The 23,640-nt window shown below is 40.8% G+C and overlaps 1 protein-coding gene across 2 annotated transcripts in view; it reads right to left on the bottom strand.

Annotated features, from left to right (window-relative positions):
* The window catches only part of EFNA5 (ephrin A5), a 397,946-nt gene that overhangs the window by 92,081 nt on the left and 282,225 nt on the right, over positions 1-23,640 (bottom strand). For both annotated transcript variants that reach the window (XM_060235626.1, XM_060235627.1), the window contains exon 2: positions 17,407-17,699. In XM_060235626.1, coding sequence (XP_060091609.1) covers positions 17,407-17,699 — 293 coding nt within the window. The remainder of the gene's footprint in view (positions 1-17,406; positions 17,700-23,640) is intronic.

The raw sequence follows: 23,640 nt of genomic DNA, 5'->3' as shown, positions 1-23,640 counted from the left end.
GATGGGGAGGGTTCCCCCGGTGAGGATGTCTCTTGCTCCTCTAGAGAAGACCCTTCAGGGGACCTAGGAGATGCGTCCGGTGAGTTGGAATGCTCAGACAGGTGTGGAGCTGGGGGTGAAGCCGGGTCCGCAGAGCCAACCTTCGCCCTTTCTGAAGGGACCTGTTGACCATGCTCCCGATGGTGTTTGGTCTGTTCGATCTCGGGCGGTTTCGATACCGAAGCCAATGGAGCTCGTCTTGGCGGTCGGTACGATGTGCAGGACCGATAGGATGCTTCAGAGGACTGATCCCAGTCCATCTGACGCGGAGGCAGCCAGGGGAAGGAGGGTTGCATTGGGTTCGCTCCATATAAATACTGTCACTGCCTCTGATCCCAGGGAATCTGAGTAGGGGGGCGGTGGTGCGGTGAAAGATCGACCTCTCGATGTCGGGGAGAGCGGCTTCTTGGGGATCGATCCCGTGGATCTTTCCCTCAACACCGAGGAAGTGGGCTTTGAGATTGGAAGCTTCTGGCTCAATCCGGAGGGCTCTTGTCGGTACCGGAGCGCTGCGCTAGTTCAATCTCCTGGTCCGATTCCGAGGAGATGACTAGTTCTATCGACATCGATGCGATCGGTGGGCTTGCCCGACGACCCGGTGAAGCAAATAACTTCAATGGTGGGGCAATCGGTGCCGTCGGGTCCGATGGCAAGGTCGGAGAAGCTGGGGAGACGGATTTGCTGTGTTTTGGCTTATCCAGTCTTTTAACCTTCCTTTTCTTCTCCCCATGCGATCCCTTATCCTCCTTATGCCGTTTAGCAGGCGTGGAGGATTCCGACATAACAGCCGAGCCCGGCGATCGGCGTCAGAAGGGAGACAATCGGTATCGACCGCTGTCGCTGTCGATGGTTCAGCGGTAGCGATGGGCTGCTCAGCCCGTTCTGCGGTCATCCTTCGGGGGGAAAGCGTCCGCTCTGTTCTTCTTAGTCTGCTTTGAGAACTTGGCGCAATGCGTGCAGGAGTCGGTTCTATGCAGCTCTCCGAGTCACAGCAGACACAGCGAATGCCGGTCTGGTGGGGCTATTTTACTCCCACACTTGGAGCACCTTCTGAAAAATCCCCACCGTCTTTCCATGCGAGGACGGAGGAAAGGACGGGTTGGGGCAGAAGGGAATGGGGGGGGGGGGTGTTTTGGAAAAATGGGAAGTTTTTCAGGCCTCGCTCTCCCCAATGAACAATAAACTAACTATTTTAACTAACTAACTACTACTAACTACGATAACTATAATTCTAACCAGATTTTATGAATAAAGAAAGTTCACCGACCGAAGCAAGGAAAGATCGACTGATCAGCGCGGCGGTCAGAAAAGAACTGGTGGGATGTCCGCTCCCGTCTCAGTGGGCATGCGCAGTGGGGCTTCTGGGCATGTGCACTGGGATGTCGGTGCCAAAATCCGCAGCTTTCAAGTTTACCGATCGAGATCGGCGTTGGCGCCTTATCCCCATCAGTGTGATGCACAGAGACCACGAAGAAGATTTATGTATTTCTCAAACGAGACCTAACATAGACAACAGATTCTGTGGTTAAACCCTGGTTGAACAACTAAAACCATGCCAAGATCCACAAATCATTTCCCCACTATGTGGATCCCTTCCTTCTTTGGTGTGCAGTGAGCCCTCTATACATTTGGTCCACTGAGCTATGTACTCCCATCCATTCATCTCACTCTTTCCACCACCAATTAGTACTGAAAATGTCAGACACCCTCCTCCTGTCCTTTCTAGAATATTTGTGCTATTCAATGGTTTTTATGTCACCCATCAACACATTCCTATCCCTTCCTATCCTATCACTGAGGCCAGTGGATGTGTGGAATGCCACATGGTGAGTAGAGGCAATAAGAGATGTTCTGAACAAGTGCTGGGAATGTAAGCAGTGAGGAAGGAAGGGCATTTGCCCTTTTATGGTGATATGAAGACAGCAAATGATTCCCTACTGGGGCAGGATTGTTAAAATAATAGAAATCTGGTCTACTTCCAAGGCCAGGTAAACTTTGTGAGGGTTTTTTGTTTTTGTTTTTTAAACGTGCATGTGTGTGTGTGGTTCTGATAACATTTGTCATGGCTTCAGACATTATAGATAAATGACCAGAAAAGACAAAAGATTTGCAAATCTACTCTTTGTGTTTCCAGTAGAATGTTAGAAAGGAAAATTCTCACAACACCTCAAGATACAAGCTCTAAATACACCATGTTTCTCATTTGGCATTACACTAGGAACTGAATAAGTAGATATTCAAATTGCTTGTGCATTTGCTGCTGCCTAACAACGAAAGCTGTTTCAGTTGACAACATTTTACAACTGAGTTTCCTGCCTCTTCAGTCAAAATGTTTGTAAATGTTTTGAGACAACACAGCTGCTTTGCCAATGACTTTGGAGGGTTTGCATACCAACAAGAGATTGTTTTCAATCTATTATAGCTTGAATACAGGATAGAGCAGCAGGCAGAGATCTTGCTCCTGTTATATAGAAGACAGACCTTACCCCCCCCCCCCCAAAAAAAAAGGAATGTGGGTCTGATTCTGTTTGAGCCTCTCTCTGCTTTGCCAATTAGCCATTTCTTCACTGCGAAACCAGCCTTGTCTCCATTCCAATTTTATCAAACATATGACTAATTCTTCCTGCAGATGCACTGAACTGATGCACTATGTATAGTCAAATACATTTTTCCTCAAATAAATTGCAGAAAACTGCTAATCTTTATTTAAATGCCCATAATAACTGGTTTTTTCCCCTGTGGCAGAATAGAGGGGGAAAGTATTCCAGAAAGCACTTTGGCAGGCAATCTATGCATTAATAGATTGTGATTAATATAAATTACTAATTTCCACTTTTATGCCTACCTGTGACAGGGACTAATTTACACAGTTTTGCTTGAGCTACCACTCAGTATTTCAAAGTATGAAGATGTGTATTGTGCTATCGTTGCCTGTGTCCCAAATAAAACATGGTGCTGAATGTGTTCAAAACAACAGCTTACATGCTTCCATGCATTTATCATCATTGCACATTTATTTGCAATATTAACATGCCAGCACTGTGTACTCCAGTGCCCTCTATTCTTAGTATACTGATAGTTCATGCACCAGCACTAATAACTCTGTTTACACCTGAAGCCAACAGTATGTAACTTCATATGTACTTTTTAAAAGACACATTCTTGCAACACAAAGGCTGATAACAGACTGGCATTTTGGGCCGACTCAGAGACACCTCTGAAGTCAGCCCCAAAAAGCCCTGCAGACGGCAAAATCTGCCGGCCATCCCCATCTCGCACTCACCCCATCCTTCAGGCCGCTCCACCCGGCTCAAATAGCTACCACTTTGAAAGTGGTCACAAATATTTCCGCCAGCTGTCAGTCACCGGATTGCCGTCTGGATGGGGAGGGCGCATGTGAGGCAACTTGGCGGTGTGGAACTGCTAAGCTGCCCCAAGCTGTTCCCGGTTTGTTTGTTTTTTACTTAAACCAATCAGAACGCTGGAGTGCTTGTGCACATCAGCGCTTGCCCCTAAAGGGAAAAAAAAAATCCAGCTTCTACGGCGCCTTCCCATGCGAAGGCGCCCAGCCGCCTCAAGGACGGGATGGGGTGGCATGTGGGTGAGAGTCGGGAGGCTCCAGGACAGCTCTTTTTGTGCCTCCCCACTTCGGGACGCCTCCAAGTTGCCCCAGAATGCCCGTCTGTTCTCAGCCTATGTATGGTATATTTTGTTAGAGAGCTGAATTTGGAATGGGTGTTCAAACCCCCCACCTCTACCATGAAGCTCATTGGTCAGCCACTCTTTCTCAGCCAAAGCTACTTCACAGTGTTGTGTTGTGAGGATAAATGGAACAAAGAACTATGTATGCAGCTCAGAGCTACAACACAGAAGAACAAGGAAATCAGCAATAAAGTAAAGCTAATTTACAAACCTCTTAGAAATTTTTCAGAGGAAAAAGATACTATATACTTGGAAGGTGTATCCTTTCACAGTTAGTAAGTGATTTTTAAAAAGTAAGCAGACAATGGAATAAATTGACAGATTCTACAGTGGAGTTAAGATGTGTGTGGGACCAGGGCTATTTAATTTATTCATAAATGACTTTGAACTGGAAATGAGGAATGAGGAAGTGAAGGTTGCAGACAACATAAAATTGTTCAGAGGGTGAAAACAGAAAGTGATTGTGAGGCCTCCAAAAGGAATTCTCTAAAGTGTGAATAGACAACAAAATAGCAAACTAAGTTCAATGTTAAATACACATTGATACAAAATTAATGATGACTTGCAAGCTCGTTTTCCAGAAGCCCCTTTAGTACTAGCAGAGGACTTTAATGCAAGGATTGGCAATGACAATTATGTTTTCCTCTAAATTACTAGGCTCTGATAAGGATGAATTTCTTAGTCCTGCTTGGTATAATAGAAAATCTGAGAATAGAGGAGGTTTGCAACTGGCTAAATTTGTGATTCAGAGAAACTTTATCCCTCTGAATGGCTACTCTAAGATTGATGGAGACAGTGACCTCCCTTACGTGAGTCCCAAGGAATCCATGTAAGGGAAGTCACTGTCTCCATCAATCTTAGAGTCGGTGACTTCTTGGGAAGTGATCACCTTCCCAGTCTTCATATCCATAGATCTATCCTTAGAACGCTATCTTACTCCAGCACAGTTTGTCTGTCACACAAAATCAAAATAAAGTGTGATGATTATGCTGGAGCTCTAGTGATAAGGCTCGAACTATAATGGATTCCATATCTTATAACACCCCTGTTAACAAGGTTCTGCAGTTTGACTCAGTGTGTAATTGTCTGCATAATCTAGGTATTAAAACTGTTTAGACCACTTTACTTAAAAAAAGAACCTTGATAGGACATTCCTTGAACTTAAAAGGAATAGCTGGTTTAATGGTGACTGTAAAAGAATAAAAAGGCACATTCAGCAGAAGAATCAAGAGTTTAAAAGCAACTATACAATAACAGCCCTCTGAAAGTTGATGGAACTGAAGAAAACATATAGACAACTGATTAAGACAGGAAGATGGATGGTTCTTGACAAAGAACGGGGATATCTCATCTCAGCTATCAATAATAATGATAATAATGCCTTTTGGTCTATCATCAATGCTACTATAAACCCAGCATCTAAAATCCCATGCTGTATTGTGCCTTTGACATGAAAAGTCTATTTCAAGAGGCTGTTCTCCGATTCTAATGAGCCTGGTACATCTGTTATTATTCCTTTTGATGCAACAGCATCCTGGCCCATGGCACTGATTAAAAAGGTCATTTGCCTTATCAAGGGATTACAATTAGGTAAAGCTCTGGGCTCTGGTCTAATCCCCAATGAGCTATTCAAGGTTGATTTATTATGGTGGGCCCTGGTCCTAGCCCCAGTTTTCACTCAAATTAACATCAGTGAACAAATATCTGATTAATGGAAATGTTATATTACTGTCCCGATATTTAAAAAAGGATCCAGAAGTAACCCATCCTGTTATTGAACAATCAGTGTTCTCTCTACTCTGGATTGGATTGAATAAGAAACATACTGGGGCATGAACAGATAGGATTGTGCAGGTTTCCTCAACATATGACAGTTGTCTAAGTTCTCTATCACGTGGTGAAGAAATATTCATCTTTTAAGGGGGGGGATGGAATTATATGCTGCTTTTATTGACCTCATATTGACCTCAAGCAGGGCATTCAAATCCAGAAATCACCCTGTTATTGTACCAATATGTAAAAAGGGATCCAGAAGTTTCTGGCTCAACATTAGGAAGAACTTCCTGACAGTTCAAGTAGTTCCTCAGTGGAACAGACTTCCAAGGGAGGTGGTAGGCTCTCCTTCCTTGGAGGTTTTTAAACAGAGGCAAGATGGCTTTCTGACAGCAATGCTCATTCTATGAATTAGGCAGATCATGAGGGGGAGGGGCAAGAATGGTTGCATCAGTGCTTCATTCTCGTGGCCCTTTCTTACATGCCCAAGGAAATGCTGATTGCCACTTTGGGGTCAGTCAGCAATTTTTTCTACATGCCAGTTTAACAAGGGATCCTGGAGGCTTTTGCCATTTTCTGGGCATGGAGCAGGGGTCACTAGGGAAGTGTGTGTGGGGGACGGAGATATTTGTGAAGTTCCTGCACTGTGAAGGTTGGACTAGATTACCCAAGAGGTCTCTTCCAAAGCTATGATTCTATGATTCTTTCTTTGCACTGCTATTGCTGTTTCTTTTTATAAAAATTTAAAGAGGAAGTAGATAATCAATAAGAGCTATTCCAAGCCATAGAAACTGAGTCCATTAAAATTTTAACAAGATCATACCAACTAATGTGGAAAACAAAACAATGGCCCACAGATTGGAAATTACACAATTTCAATGTTGATTATGAAGACAATGAAATTGTTCAAGATCTTCTATTCCTTGGCTCCAACATCAACCAAAAAAGGATACTGCACCCAAGAAATAAGAAGACTGAAACTGGGGAGGGCAGCCATGAAGGAGCTAGAAAAGATCCTTAAGTGTAAGGATGTGTTGTTGGTGACCAAGATCAAGTTAATGCATGCCACAGTATTCCCCATTAATATGTATGGGTGTGAATGTTGGACAATGAAGAAAGATTCATTTGAAATGTGATGTTGGAGGAAACTTTTACAGATACCATTGACCACCAAAAGACCAATTCAGGTGGGCACTGTGTTGGTCTGAAGCAATAGAACGAAGTCGGAGACCAGTAGCATCTTTAAGACCAACAAAGTTTTATGGAATTAGCAGTCCTACATATATAGAGTGGGCAGTGAATTAGTATGCAAAATAGTGAAAATGTCCATTCATATATATATGTAGGACTGCTAATTTCATCCCATACTATTGTCTGATGAAGTGTGCTTTTAGCACACAAAAGCTTACATTCTCAATAAAAACTTTGTTGGTCTTAAAGGTGTTACTTTGTTCAACTTTGTTCCACCAAAAGACAAATATGCCTATCGTACTTTGGCCACATTTTGAGAAGACAGGACTCAGTGGGAAAGACGGTAATGACAGGAAAAGTTGAAGGCAGCAGAAAAGGAGAAGACCCAACACAAGATGGATTGACACCATCTGGGAAGCAATGGCCCTCAGTTTCCAAGATCTGTGCAAGGTTGTTCAAAACAGGATGTTTGGGAGGTCATTAATTCATAGGGTCACTAGAAGTTGGAAGCTACTTGAATGAACACACAATATAAACCAGTCCTGTTCACATCAGAGGTCAGATGATATTGTGAGATACTAAGAAAAATTATTATGTACAGAATGTAGATGCTGAAAAGACATTATCTTGCTTTATTAATATATCAATAATCATCCAATCTCTGCTTTCTAAGGAAAACCTGAAATTGTAAAAGTAATGATTGATTTTTATAGATACTGGGTTTGATCCAGTGATGCACAAGTGGAATAACTTCTACTTGTGGGATTGTGCAAGATCTTGTGTAACATGTCCCACCCCTATCCTATTTTGCTAATATACACAATGACACACACACACACAAGATTCTGTGAAACATATCTCACTGAATCACAAAGTCCGTCTTCAGTTATTTCTACTTGGAATACATCTGCCCTGTGATACTTCAACCTATTATTATATCCCTTATCCCAGCCCAGTGCAAGCTGAGCTCTGTTAAAGAGCTATTCATGTACAGAGGAAATTCCATGACTTTTTAAGTATGACCTTCAGCGAGGCAACAATCTCCTCCTATATTGTACCTTGGAGAGATATTTTGAGAACAAAGAAGTTGCTAGGTTCACCTGAAAAGCTGCATACAATATATCTGACTTAGTGCAAGCAGTTATTGCAGCCTTTCCTTGTGGTTTTGCTTGCACAACAGCTGTGGCACAAGTGGAAATGTTGCATCAGATCAAACCCACTGGACTTCACACCCTGCACATTTTCCATTTAGTTAGCAGTGAAATCCATTCTGAATCTTAGCAGTATAAACTTCACAAAGAATGTTATTTGGTTGTACATTTTTAATTAATGCAGTATGTATAAAGTTAAACATAGGCTAGCCCCATGTCAAATCAAAGCAAGCATCTGTTGTAAAAAGTCACCTCTAAAATAATATCTTAAGAACATAAGAACATAAGAGAAGCCATGTTGGATCAGGCCAACGGCCCATCAAGTCCAACACTCTGTGTCACACAGTGGCAAAAAATTTTATATACACACATACACTGTGGCTAATAGCCACTGATGGACCTGTGCTCCATATTTTTATCTAAACCCCTCTTGGATTTTTGAACACTAAGAATCTAAATAATCTCTTCTCAATTTATTATGACAAGCACTTAGTACACTTTCCCATGTTCCACACCCAGTTAATTCATTAAGTCAGACAGAATAACAGAAAACATGTCTTTTATTATCCTATGAGACACACTGTCCTTCTTCCAGTTTGTGATGAAAAGAAAGAAAAAAACCCCTTTATATCTTCCATTATAAAAGAGAAAAAGCCAGTATCAATTGAGCATATTAACTGAGGAAAGAATTCATTCATCCTCTTGCAACCAAGATTTTCTGCACTATACTCATGAAGCAATTCTCAAAGATGCAGATTTGTAGCACAGACCATCTCAATTTTTACACTCTCTCTTTTCAATGTGTTAATGACACTTGAATTTTTGAACAGTAAGAATCTAAATAATCTCTTCTCAGTTTATTATGACAAGCATTTAGGGGGAAAAAACCCTCCTACAGCTTAGACCACTGTGAGTTCTTCTTCTATCTTCATTTTGTTATACAGATATTTCTCTAGGCTCAAATTATGCAACAGCTTTTAACACTCCCTTTGAGAGTTTTAAGAACACTACTGACATAGAAATCTATTAGACAGTAGTGAGTGTTCCAGCTTTTCTTTTACAAGCCCAGCACTTAATTCTTCTAATAGCCTATCCTTTAATCTACACACTAGATTAAGCACAAATTTTCTTTTAAAGGTCACATTGCTTGTATCTTTAATGTTTCACAAAAATACCAATAATAAAATAAAAACACACATCTATCAAACTTTTCCCATCACTCTGATTTCACCTAGAATATTTAAAGCAACTGAGTGACCAGTCTATGAAAGACAAAATTCCTTGAGTCACTTGAGTGGCAGAAGCTCAGAGCAGTATCTGATTTCTGCTGGTAATAACAACAACAACAACAACAACAACAACAATAATAATACAGGGGCACCGTGGTGCAGAGTGGTAAAGCTGCAGTACTGCAGTCCAAGCTCCCTGCTCATAACTTGAGTTTGATCCCAGCAGAAGCTGGATTCAGATAGTCTGCTCAAGGTTGACTCAGCCTTTCATCCTTCCAAGGTCAGTAAAATGAGTACTCAGCTTGCTGAGGGGAAAGTGTAGATGACTGGGGAAGGCAATGGAAAATCACCCCATAAAAAGTCTGCCATGAAAATGTCATGATGCGACATTACCCCATACCCCAGAGTCAGAAATGACTGGTGCTTGCACAGGAGACTACCTTTACCTTTAAAAACAACTGCAACCCTTAAATTATGATTTGTACATTAAAATATTTTTAATCTGCTAAACAAGTTTTCATTCTTGACAGTCAGCTTATGGCAGAAAAGAAAACAAACAACACAATTATGTTCATAAAAAAGTAAATATAGTTATCTGAGATCAAGATAACATAGGTCACAATGAGGTCCCTAGCAAAAGAAATGATCCCCACAAGGAATTTACACTACCCCAAAGATAACAATGGAATGGCTGTTGTTATTGTAGTTGTCCTCTTTGCTAGATAAAAACCAGTGTGTAAATTGCTGACACACACATGACGCCAGGTCATAATATGGTGATGGAAAGTACGTTTGTTTATTCAGTGTTGGCTAAATTCATGCATACACTGGATGTACAAGAGACCTGAGCCTATCTTGCCTTATCTTTCCATGCCTTCTTGCTTCAGAAACTTCTTTTCCAGGCCTACTCATTTCCAGTATAAGAACAACCTGAGAGAATTGCTGGGCAATGTAGTAGGGAGTAGTAAAGCAAGGGAAACTTAGTTCACCCACATTCTCTTTTAGATCTGTCACATCTAGTTCTGCACTTACTGGCAGATTTCTAGAATTAAAGGTTGTGCTATAGTTTCAGAATATTGTGAAATAACTTTATCTGATGATACCCTATCAGTCAGACTAATCAATGCTGATCTGGGAGAACCAACAGTATATTGTTAAAAGAAATAGAAGCCCACAGTTGCTTCTCAGTTGAGCGGGGAATCAAACACAGTTCTCGGAGGTTTCCCGTTTCCGGTTTCCCAGAGGGAAAGCTGAAGACAGGAGGCAGGTAAATGTAGGCTAGCTGTTGAGTTGGAAGGAGAGAAAGGAAAAAGGAAAGGTCCCTTGTGCAAGCACTAGTTGTTTTTGACTCTGGGGTGATGTCACATCACGACATTTTCACGGCAGACTTTTTTACGGGTTTGCCATTGCCTTCCCCAGTCATCTACACTTTCCCCCCAGCAAACTGGGTACTCATTTTACCAACCTCGGAAGGATGGAAGGCTGAGTCAACCGGAATTAAACTCAGGTTGTGAGCAGAGAGTTCAGACAGCAGTACTGCAGCTTTACTGCTCTGCGCCACGGAGAGAAGGGAGTGTGAAAAGCGAAGACAATCTAGGAGCTTTCAGGGAAGAGAAAGAGGAAATTGTGCGGGGGGGTGGGGGGTGGGGGAGAAGAGATGTTTCCCACAAGTCCTTGCAGGTTCTCACTTGTTCTGTACTAATTCTCTATATACTCAAAGAGATAAAAATATAAGTGGCAAAAATATAAAAAGAACTTTTCATGCTCCACCACATAGCTAAAAATGTAATAAATGGCCAATAGGCTGCTTCAAAATAAACATCATTTTGCTCATAATTTTGTGCTATTTTGCCTTTCATTTAAAATGTAATTTCAGTTAAACGGAAAAAAGCTCCTGATATTTGAAAACACTTCTGAACAATTCCTTTTATGATAAACTTTGACAGTGAAATAATTTTGCTAAATGAATGTAATCGAAGAGACAATGGTTTGAGGCAAAACACTGAATTTAAGCACAAATAATGCAAACTAGTTGTACATATGAACATATGAAGCTGCCTTATACTGAATCAGACCTTTGGTCCATCAAAGTCAGTATTGTCTTCTCAGACTGGCAGCGGCTCTCCAGGGTCTCAAGCTGAGGTTTTTCACACCTATTTGCCTGGACCCTTTTTTGGAGATGCCAGGGATTGAACCTGGGACCTTCTGCTTCCCAAGCAGATGCTCTACCACTGAGCCACCGTTCCTCCCCATTGTAAATGTCCCTTGTAAATGTGTTAGACAAGGATAGAACTAGTTGATAAAGTTCAATGGACTTCGCATTTCTTGTTAATCAAGCTTTTAGGTAGATCCACTGAAATTTCTCATCTTGAATCCTAATATACATAGTATTCTCAGTAATGCAGTATGGCCATTCGTCGAGCTTTTCTTAACTCCAAAGGCCAACAGAACAATGTTTTATAAATCTGCAATGAGAGTTTTATCAATCTGCAGGGCTTTTAATGTAAAACAATACAAAGAATCAACATGAGTTCATTCCTCAGCTGAAATATCCTTGCCTAGCTTTCTAGCTAGATGGACAGAAGTTTAAAGTAGTAAAATTCACACTACGATAAAATACATAACGTGCTCCACACAGGGGTCAAATGAAGTTTCTTACCCTTAGAGACACAGATGTACAAAATCAAAGGAAATGTTTACATAGGTAAGATCAGTACCATGTGATATAAATTAATTCATTTTGCAATAATCTCCACAGCTAGAATTGCCTTCTTATTTACTCACAGGATATGAACCAGCTAAAGTTCTGACATGTTTTCACAGGATGTATCCCAGGAAATCAGCAGTGAAATAATGCAACTGTTACTGTTCCAAGTTATTTTCATTACATTCCGGCATGTAGGGAGAGTTCAAGAATAAGAAAGCACACATATGCATATGTTTCAGCTCCTGAGAAACCCACTTAATATATTATCTATTTTGCTAGCCAAGAAAGTTTTAAAAATCCCAGTAAGTGTGAATTATTTATATATTTTAAAATAATATTCAAGAAGTATAGCCGAAGAAAAGGGATGGTACCATACTCAATGAGATAACTATTTCACACAAGTTACAGGCATGAAAGCTATATTCTAGCATGAGCTTTGTTCCCTCAGCTCTATCACCACCTCAGCAGGTCAAAAGACTCCTGGTCCTTTAAACAATGTTGTGCTTTCTCTCTTGCTCTTGTAATGCCTTGAACTGCCTTGCCTGCGGGAATACCATCATGACACTACCTGACTCATTTCCTTCATTGTTCCTCTCAAAATTCAACCATTTGTATTTAATAATAATAATAAATTTTATTTATATCCCGCCCTCCCCGCCGAAGCAGGCTCAGGGCGGCTAACAGGACATGGTATATACCATGATATTATATTAAACAATTATAAAATACAGTTAATAAATACATTTAAAAAACAGTTACATAAAATTTTAAAACTACAATAAATTAAGGTGCTATATTCAATAGGTATATTCCGATGGCTAGATGTCGCTTTCAGGGTTCCTTATAAGCTTGCAGAAAGAGAGTGGTTTTGCAAGCCCTGTGGAACTGATTAAAGTCCCGCAGGGCTTGCACTTCCTCCGGTAGTTGATTCCACCAGTGGGGGGCCATTATAGAGAAGGCCTGCTCCCTCTTTACTTTCAGTTTGGCCTCCTTTGGTCCAGGGATCCTTAAAAGACTTTGGGAGCTAGATCTTAGTGCTCTCTGGGGAACATGTGGAGAGAGGCGGTCCCTAAGGTAGGCAGGTCCTCGGCCATATAGGGCTTTAAAGGTGATAACCAGCACCTTGTAGCGAACTCGGAATATAATTGGAAGCCAGTGCAGTTCCTTCAGCCCAGGCCACACGTGTTCCCACCGAGGTAGTCCCAGTAGCAGCCTGGCCGCCGCATTCTGCACTAGCTGCAACTTCCGAGTTCGGCACAGGGGCAGCCCCATGTAGAGGGCATTACTGTAGTCTAATCTTGAGGTGACCGTTGCATGGATCACTGTTGCTAGGTCGCTACGTTCTAGGAAGGGGGCCAACTGTCTCGCCCTTCTAAGATGGAAGAAGGCGGATTTAGCAGTGGCTGCTATCTGTGCCTCCATTGTCAGGGAGGGCTCCAGTAGCACTCCCAGGCTCCTGACCCTGCGCACTGGTATCAGTGACGTACCGTCAAAGGCCGGTAGGGAGATCTCCCCTCCCAGCCCGCAGCGACCCACGCAAAGGACCTCTGTCTTCGCTGGGTTCAGCTTCAGCCCACTCAGCCTGATCCAATCTGCCACGGCCTGCAACGCCCGGTCCAAATTTATAGGGGTGTCGGCGGTCCGGCCGCCCATCAATAGATAGAGCTGAGTGTCATCAGCGTACTGATGGCAACCCAGCCCATGTTTCCGGGCAATCTGGGCAAGGGGGCGCATAAAGATATCAAACAACATTGGGGAGAGAACTGCCCCCTTCCTTGTTTATTCAGATAGCATACTGTTTTGGAGTGGCACCAGGGAGTGGATAGAGCTGCCTGGTCCCTGGGAAGCGAGGTAGAAAGTGAGGCCAGCTCAAGTAGACTCACTGCATGCATGTGGCCAAAAGGTCACTGACTGGGCTGGGGTTTGCTTTTGGGCACAGAAGTGGCCTTATCAAGAGAAGGCATTCTCCTGGAATGGAGGTGGTGAAGAGAAAGATGGCAACCTGAGCTCCACCCCTGGCTCCCAGGAAGAAGGCAGCTACTGGAAGTTGATATAAGAATGGTCACAGTGAGGAGTTGGAAAAGCAACTAAAAATGAGTAAGTGAAGAGGAAGAAGGCAACAATCTCATGGGTTCACAGGAAGGCCAGAGAACCAAGGCAACCAGGAACACAGAGTGAGGAAACTACCCTGAGCAGGACTGAGACTGTAAATTTGAACCTCTCCTGGTATACTCCCTGAAGAGCACTGCACTCAGCAGATTAACATCTACTGGAGATCCCTGGCCAAAAAAAATATCTAGCTGTTCTCAACCAGAGAACTCCAACCTGGTGGAACTCTGCCAAATGACATACATGTCCTGCACAACTTGCTTTAGCCGGGCAGGGCCTGTAAGGCTGAAATATTCCACCAGGCCTGACTGAGGACAGCAACAGTCTTCATTTAGCCTGTCCTTCCTTCCTTAGGATACTCTGCTTTTTTTCCTTCCTAAGGATACTCTGCTTTAAGATGACATCTGTAAAGGTGATTATGTGTGTTTTACTGTTTTTAATTTATTTAAATCCAGGCCTCAGATTCAGTAGGAGCTCATGGGAGCGCAGCTCTTGAACCTTTCTGAGAGTTCCTCCTCCTCCTTCTGAGAATTCCACCTCCTTGTCCATTGAATAGTATATGCAGCTGCATAACAATCCATGGATGAGCTCCACCACATTTTTCTACAAAATGACCCCCTGATTGTATGGGGGAGAGCAGTTTAGAAATTGAATTTATAGATAATAAAACTGTCAATAAAACATGTTGGCGAATAGTGTGGTGTGGGATGGAAGGTCACTCTCTTCCTAGCATGCTGAAGCTGTCTCCACAGGCAGGCACCACACCCCTAGCCAATTTCAGTCTTGGGCCCTGAGATGCTCAGGAGAAAGCTGGGCATATAAATATTTTAAATAAATAAATATAACGAAATGTTATTTGCTGTGACTGCATAAATGCCATTTGTCCACTTATGCACAGAACAGAAAATTTGCCCCATGACAAGATGCAGTTCATCATTCCAGGCTGCATAACAGGAACAGGAGCAAGCCACATATTTGTCCATTGCAGCATATGGTTGTTTAAAATTAGCTGTGCATGTCTGATTGTATGCTGTTTTCCCACTCCCTCTCTTCTCTCTGTCCCTGATTTTAAATTGTAAGTTTCTTGACACAAAGACCTGTTGTCTTGTGCTCTGTTTAGGACCACATATATTGATGGCACTACCAGGGTTGGATCTAGGGGAAAGCAGAGAGGGTGCTTGCCCAGGGCACCACCAGAGAGGGGGTGCCAAATTGGGTATGGAGCCCATTCTATTCAATGGGCCCACAAGATAGAATGGGCTCATAAGGGGACATCATTTTTTAATTTTGCCCCCCCCCCTCAAAAAACATGTAGATGTGGTCCTGGACACTATGCAAATATATATCAAACAAAAAGCTAACAACATATCAACTGGATCTAGTTTAGGTTTTAAAACTTTCAACTCCCTCTTTTGCAGCTTAAAATACGGTGCATAGTGTTACTGTAGTACTTGAAATGTACTAACATTAGTAGACTCTACAGATCTGAATTGGATGAAATGTGCTAGTTACTAAAGCAAAGTAATTTTAACAGTCTTGCTAGGAAGTAACATGACTCTTATGTCACCAAAATCTTAAAACTACAGTCCTGTATTTAAGCCACTGGACTGTTTGTATACAGCCACAATGCTACTTCTGTTCTAGAATTTGCTTCTCCCACTACCTCACCTTTAAATCAAATCTCTTTGCAAAAATGTTTTGATGGTAATGCAGAATGTTCTCATTTACTGATGCAGGTGTGTGAATTCCTTCAGGGTAATTTGCTTGGAAACCCACTCCCATTGCATTTTTTATCCTCTGCTTGCTCTAAGAAACAGCTGCTCTGAATAAAATGTCTTAACTTGGTGAAGACTGCCATTTATCCCAAGACATTATTACACTAAATAATGCTGGTCTGTAGTATTTGCAGCTATAGCATGTTTGGAAACCACATGTTTCCACCAGATAAGCATTTCTATGACACCAAGGACATTCGAGCAGTTTGATAAATTATGGTATTCTTCTTATCTAGAGTAAATTATTTGTGACTTTAGTTACCTTGAGGATTCTTTGCATTTCAGTACATTTAAACCCCCATCCTCAAATAGCAAAGTTTAAATTAACATTGTAGGTTGGATCCCATTGAAAAGATCCACATACATAAGAGGGGGGGGGGGGTCGTGGAGTCCAAAGCTGAACTCCATTGGTTCGCAGGGCTGTTGTACATAAGTAACTAAACCTTTCTTTATTTTTAAACAATTATATGAAAGTTTTATTTAATTTCTATCGAAACAAAAGATTTATTCTACAGGCAACACAATGCTCTAAAGTCACATAGCAGGAAAACAAGAAAACTAGCTTAACTATCCAATATATTTTGAAGACCTGAATTAGATGGCACAAACCTTAAGTCCAAGAGTCAAAGGCCATAGCTCAAGCATGCTCTGCATTGCTCTTTATTGCAGTATAAGTGTCTTATAGCCCAGACCTTCAGTCCATCAGAATCCAAGCGAGCCTCCAGACTCTAAGTTCAATTATAGTTTTTGGCCAAGCAGCATCAGGTGATGATGACACCCAATCAGGACACATTCTTGACTAACCCCCCCCCCAATTCTGTGGGCTGCAGGTGCTCTTGGGAAACTAATCACCAAATTTCCAACTGTAGACTTGAAGGTGATAAAGGCTGTGTAGGCCAAGAGACAAATTAGTAACACCTGCATGGAACAAGCCCATTACCATTCACTTTAACCCTTTGTGGGGAGAGGTGCTTTGCCTCACAGGGGGCTGTGATATTTACTGATCTCTCCTCCTGCGGCAGATCACCAAATCCTCCATCACTCAGGAGCATCTGAGGGGGGAAATTTAGCACTGCAGGAAGAGAGGAGAGGCAGGAAAGTCCATTCATGGAACTTAGATGGGATCCAATCCAGTGTGATGTTCACAAGAACATTACTATAGTTTAACTGACACATATTCACTGTTAACATTAAGTTATGTCTGTACAACAAGAGCAGGGATAAGTTCAATAATGGATAACATCCCAACTTCTTCATTGTTCATCCATATGGCCAGTATAAGTACAGACCATACTTTTCTCCTTTCAAGGAAGCCTCAAATCTAACAAAAATCACATGGCTTCTTGCACTGTACCATGTACCAGATCAATAAGAAGTCTGGAACATCTCCCTGAAACTTCACTGAATGAAAAGGTAACTGAACACTCCTGCTCTTAAAATGTGTATGAATTAAAAAAAGAAAAGAAAAAAGGAAAGCCCTATTGAATATCCCCAACACTGTTCTCTAATTTCACAAGAATGCAGCTGGCTACATAATTCAATGTGTGAAAGAAAAATGTGCTTTTAATTTCATTTATGTTCCCATATTCATGGTGATTTTGTCTGGGGATTCTGAAATCTGCAAATATATAGACACATCTGTAGGACATACTGGCCTTTTTGCATAGGTGAAAAATTGCCGTAGTTTCCTCCAGCTGCTATGAACCAATTATAAATTTCCTTATACTCACAGATGTAGAAATATTCCCGTCCTGGCCTGAATTCAAATCCTAATGAGAAGGGAGTGAAGAGCTGGAATTTTTCTGAGAACTTTAATGGTCCATTTGAAGAATGAGGCCGATTGCACTCCCACCTCTTGAATCCTTTGGAGGTGTGATCACAGGAACTGTATCCATCAAAGTTCACCATGTACAGTATGTAGCGTTCAGTCTTATCTTCTGGCACCGAATCCTCATAATGAGGGCAGAATACATCCAAGTAGTCATTGATGCAGACATCAATATGGTAATCACCCTGCTGGAATCTAAAAATGATACAAAGTAAAATGTGCTTAGTTTACATTGCTACAAAACACATCCAAGCTGGGTTTTTTTTTTTTAAATCATCTTCCACTTTTCTCACAGAAAAACAATGCTGTGTAGGAACAGTCCAAAAAATAACTTAAGCAAGTGGGTTTTTTTTTAACTTTGTGTCTCCAAATCTATAGAGTAGCCTCTTTTCCCTTGTGTTTCTTATAAGTTATACACAATCAGTTTTACATTTCACTATTAGAAAGGAAAACCTGCAAGCAATACACATTTGCATAGCAAAAAGGTGGGACATAGCCACTGTTTTAAAAAAAATCATTACAGGTATATGTACATCTCCTGCAAACTATCTTTCATCTTTAGATTTTCATTGCTGCTGGCAACATTTAGTCAAGATCCAAGAAAACTCTGGTTTACCTTGGAAAGATTTTGAAAAGCAATATAATTCCACTGTCATTTTACACAGAAGAGATACTGCTGTTTAGATTTTAAAAATTCTAGACTATAAATTACCAGCATTTAGAGGACAGTTGCAATACAAGCCAGAAGGGAAAGGCGGTACAAGGGATTTCTGCCAGCATTTTTTGAAAACCATGAGCCATGTTAAGTAGTCGTGATTGTAGTAAGGTTATTTTTGCTGTCCATTTGTAATAGCATAGGAGCTCAGTGCCATGTGTGGTCAAAACATTTCATTTGTGGCTACCAATTGTACATAGTAGGTAGAAACTGAATGCATAGGGAATGCATAGGGAAGTTACCTAGGAGACAAACATACCAGATAGATCAGGCAAGTCCACACTGAGGTTAATGAGACCCACCACTCACGAGAAAAAATTTATACAGCTATGACTGCCTCTAGACCTTTCTATCAAATTCTGTCTGTTACATATACATATGCTTGCTGCTTGGACTATACAAATCCCATCACAAATTATCTACCGTATTTTTCGCTCCATAAGACGCACCTGAGCATTAGACGCACCTAGTTTTTAGAGCCGTTTGTGTGAATTTAGAGGCATTTGTGTGAATTTTTTGCAGTATTCGCTCCTTAAGACGCGCACACTTTTCCCTCCACTTTTTTTGGGGGGGGGGAAGTGAGTCTTATGGTGCAAAAAATACTGTAATTTCCACAGGCTATGCACATGGTGTTATGGAAACCCTATTCAAATGTAGGTACAACCTCTCTGTCAACTAGCCACGGCTGTGTGACCAGATGACATTTTACTTAAATACTTTAAAGTTATTTGCCTTCTAACTTTGCCTTCCTCCAGAGCATGAAGAAGAGATTCAAAGTTATGTTTCACTTTGTTTCTCAATTTTTTCTATCAGCTGTCCTTTCCGCTTTGGACTGATTGGTCATCTACCTGAAACTTCCTTTACTGCTTTCTTTACTTGACTGCACCACTGTTTTGATACAAGAGATACTGACTCAGATTTAACTACAGTTCCCCTTTCTCCTGAGATCATACTGTAAACTACCTGCTAAACCAAAATTTGAGTCCAGTGGCACCTTTAAGACCAACAAAATTTTATTCAAGGTATAAGCTTTTGTGTGCATACACACTTTTTCAGAATCTTGAATAAAACTTCTGGACTCGAATTTTGTTCTGTTGCTTCAGACCAAAGCAGCTACCCACCTGCATATACCTAATAGACCTAAATTCTGCCAGCTGATCTTGCTATCTAATTCTGGAAGAAATGATCATCCAGTGTCCAACAAAGAAATATTCACAACAACATTGTTGTCTCTTACAGACAGAAGACGACCTCTAGTAGGCGAATAAAAGCCTGATAAATTTAATTCTAGTTGATGTGCAAGTACTTGACTCTCACTTGACATGCAGTAAGAACTTTATTTCAGAAGTCACTTTTGCTTCAATCAAGCAGGTACAATAGAGCATAAAAGAGTTACACAAATATTAGAAAATTAATTGCTTTTTAATTGCTATCTTTCTCTTATTGCAGGATGAAATACTTAAAGATTTTCAGAGTGATTCTTTTAATTCATAGAACCTAGAGAACACTACCACCAATGTGACTACATTTGTTCAAAAGCACCTTATCAGTAAAGAAAGATGAGCTCATAATAAACCTGAATGACACAGAAGGGGTAAAAATCCTACACTTACCTACCAATAAAGACCAGTTTACTGTTGTTAGGACTGTGGCTGTCTTGATAATGATCACTGTGAATGGATGGCATTAACAGTAATTAATGAGGATGGTGAGGATGGACCTTTACACTGAACATAAGAGTTCCTTCTTCTAACAGACAGGGAAGATGTCCTGATGGAGGGATCTTGGCTCTCTTTTTAAAAACTTAGTGGGTCAGCCCACACTTACACTATCTAATAGGGCGCTCTGGCTACCCTCTCTGAGGGAAAGGGTAGGGAAAACAGTGGTCAGAATGTTGGCACTGATCTGAAACTCAGGTTTATGTGTTAGTCACAGTACTAATAATAGGCGGCAAGGTAATTATTCAAGAACTAAGATGACTGGAAATTTTTATTCACCTACTCCTATAGGATAGTTTGAAAAATCTGGTGATTAATGTAATTAATACACAAAGCTAATTAGATCTGAAAAATTAGATATTATGCTAGAGACACTGGCCTATAACAAACCATGTATGCATAGAAAGCACATGGGATTTTTCATATTCCTCTCAATTCTGGCATGCCCTTTCAATCTCTGGGTGCAGGACCTTAAGCCATGCAGATTGCTGCCATGCGAACCAGACCACTGCAATGAAGAGAGAGTGAATTTGTTCCCTCTTCTCTCTTCTGGCAGTGTAGTTGCAATATACAAAAGATAGCAAAATGGTGATTTCACCCCATCAAATTACCCCCTGTAGTTCCCCAACCTGTGGTGTACCTATTCCTACAGATAGGTCCTACAACCCTCTCCCCAATTATCTTTCTGAGGATTGGATGAGGCTGCTGAAAATAGAGGAATCTGGGAAAATCAGTGTTCCATGCACTCATAATTTGACATGGACTATTCAATATTTTACATTACATATTTCCAGGCAATTTTTAATTCTTGCCCAAAAAACAAATGTCTTTTGAATTAAATTTGAAAGTTAAGAATGCTGATGAGCAAATAGAAAACTTGGTCTGCTGAGACCAAACAGACTAAAGTTAAAAGCCCTTTGCTTGCCCTAAGAAGGCTACCTACCTTGAATCCAGAGGAAGCATGGTTGACATTTGCAAGCTGCAATTTTAACATTAAACAGGATAAAGCAAACCAAGTATCAGAATACAATCAAGGTTCATATTTAAATGTGGGGCTCATTTATTTTCTATAAGACAACACCAAGCACTGAAACAATGTAGGTAGGTAGTTTCTAAATGTGCTTGGAAATATGATGTTACAAACCTACAGACTTAATTTATAATAGAAGCTTTCACTTTTCTCCATTCTGTTGTTCTTTATATCACAGTACAATCCTGTTAAGAACATAGGAGCGTAAGAGAAGCCATGTTGGATCAGACCAGTGGCCCATCCAGTTCAACACTTTCGCACAGTGGTCAAAAAAACCTCCCAACAAACCAGGTGCCATCAGGAGGTCCACCAGTGGGGCCAGAAGACTAGAAGCCCTCCCACGGCTGCTCCCCAAGCACCAAAAACAAAGAGCATCATGTGCTCCAGACAGAGAGTTCCATCTATACCTTGTGGCTAATAACCACTGATGGACCTCTGCTCCATATGTTTATCCAATCCCCTCTTGAAGCTGTTCAGTATCCACAAGGGCTACAGATGTTCTAATTTTTCCAATTTATAAATGAAACTGTAGTCTTATTTATATATCCATATTCTCATAAGAAGCCTTTCAAATCAGTACATAAATGTTCCTAAATCATATTTTTAACATGACTCATGCAAACACAGCCATAGTCTCATACACATGTACAAGGTAAAAAGTGTGTGTGTGGGGGGGAGAGAAGATATTTACAGAAGCTTTCCTGCTTGGTTGAAATTTATGCTTGCCACAGGTGAGTGGGTAACTATCTTCTTACAAGTTTGTCAGCAACAGATGTTAAAAATAAGCATCCACTCCCAGTCAAAGCCCAGTCAGAATATAACCTAGCACTGTCTCCCAAATGCATGTTAAAGAACTCAGTTCCCTGCCAACAAACAAACAAACCTCAAATCTTCTTAATAATACTATTCGCCTTCTTATGCTATCTGATACATAAAAGAAAACATTATTATTTTTCAAACACAATTAACCTTTACATTCAGTCAGGTGATATTCCTACAAGTCATGGAAACTTGCACACTGCTGAGCTAGATAATAGGCAGTAAAGCTTTAAAGTGGCATGGCAAAGACAGAGAAAGTTAAGTAACTGCTAACCCACAGCATCTGCATAGTCAAAAATTAAGAACTGTATACAAAGCTCACACAGATACCAGGCTAGCACAGACTGGTTGACAACAGATGTAAGTATTTAAGTTTCCCAATGCCACCTCTTTCAGAGGCAGGAATGCTGAATGCAGGGGAATCTGCCTGACAGTTTTAAAATATATAATAATAATAATAATAATAATAATAATAATAATAATAATAATAATAATAATAATAATAATAATAATAATAATAATAATAATAATAATAATAATAATAATAAAATTTTATTTGAACCCCGCCCTCCCCGCCTAGGCAGGCTCAGGGCGGCTAACAGCATTTCATAAAACATACAATGATAAATATAAACTTTAAATTTAACAAATATAAAACTTTAAATTTAACATCATTTAAAAACCAGTCAATATAATTAAAATTTTTATAGCTTAATCTGATAGTGACGATGGCATTTTCGACGCTAGTTCTGTCAGTTTACACAGTTTACACAATGACATAGGTCCTTAAATAGGACCGTGTTGGCGGATCCTTAATTAACAACCTTATTCAGCCGTCTGTATATGCTAGCTTGAAGAGTGTGGTCTTGCAGGCCCTGCGGAACTGATCAAGGTTCCACAGGGCCCGCACCTCCTCAGGGAGCTGATTCCATAGGGCAGGGGCCGCAATTGAAAAGGCCCGTGCTCGGGTGTTCTGAAGTTTGATCTCTTTCGGCCCAGGGATAGTCATTATATTTTTCCCGGCTGACCTCAGTGCTCTCTGAGGTTCATATGGGGAAAGACGGTCCCTCAGGTAGGCCGGTCCTCGGCCATATAAGGCTTTAAAGGTAGACCAACACTTTGTACTGGACCCGGTATGTAATCCATATATGATATGGACAATACATTTTGAAATTAATTCTGGTGCTCTGTTTATCCATCATTACAAAACACAGTCACAACCAATACCATGCACATTTTTATAGCAGTAATTCTGAAGCATATGCAGCTCTTGTCTTGAATCTAATAACTTTGTTGACTGTAGATATAAGAGGTGATCTACTTAACTAGACATTCAGAATGCAGTAGCAGTTTTGCATGCTTCTTCTTTCACTTTCTTCTTTTAAACTCCCACCCCAATAAAATCTTGACATGAAAAGAGCACAGCTGACACTAATTGCCCATTATCATATAGATGAATAAAAACAGCAATAGGTTCTTTGTGCGGATTCTTCCATACAAATCACTTCCATTGGTCCTAAAAGCAGCAACTTTAAAAAACAAGTACCTTCTACTTTCAGCACTCAGCAGCATATTTTACATGAAGATGCCTTACAGGAAATGAAGGAACCTCCTGTTTAACACGTCCACATACATCAGAGATTAACACCCTAGTTTATATTCTAGTCCAGAAACGATCCAGAAGAGATGTCAGGCACTGAGGCTGTCATCCCACTTTGGACATGACTCTTACCTCTTAAAAAAAAGTACATTAATGTAAGTTAACACATATGTTAGGACAATCTAAGTCTACAACAAAGTAAAATTCCATAAATTACAGCCATGTACTACCACTGCAAGGAAGGTCATGGTTGA

This window comes from Heteronotia binoei, chromosome 4 (genome assembly GCF_032191835.1).
Source record: "Heteronotia binoei isolate CCM8104 ecotype False Entrance Well chromosome 4, APGP_CSIRO_Hbin_v1, whole genome shotgun sequence".
NCBI classification, from domain to species: Eukaryota; Metazoa; Chordata; class Lepidosauria; order Squamata; family Gekkonidae; genus Heteronotia; species Heteronotia binoei.
The sequence above is the reverse complement of the archived record's forward strand: the minus strand, read 5'-3'. Positions and strand labels throughout refer to the sequence as shown.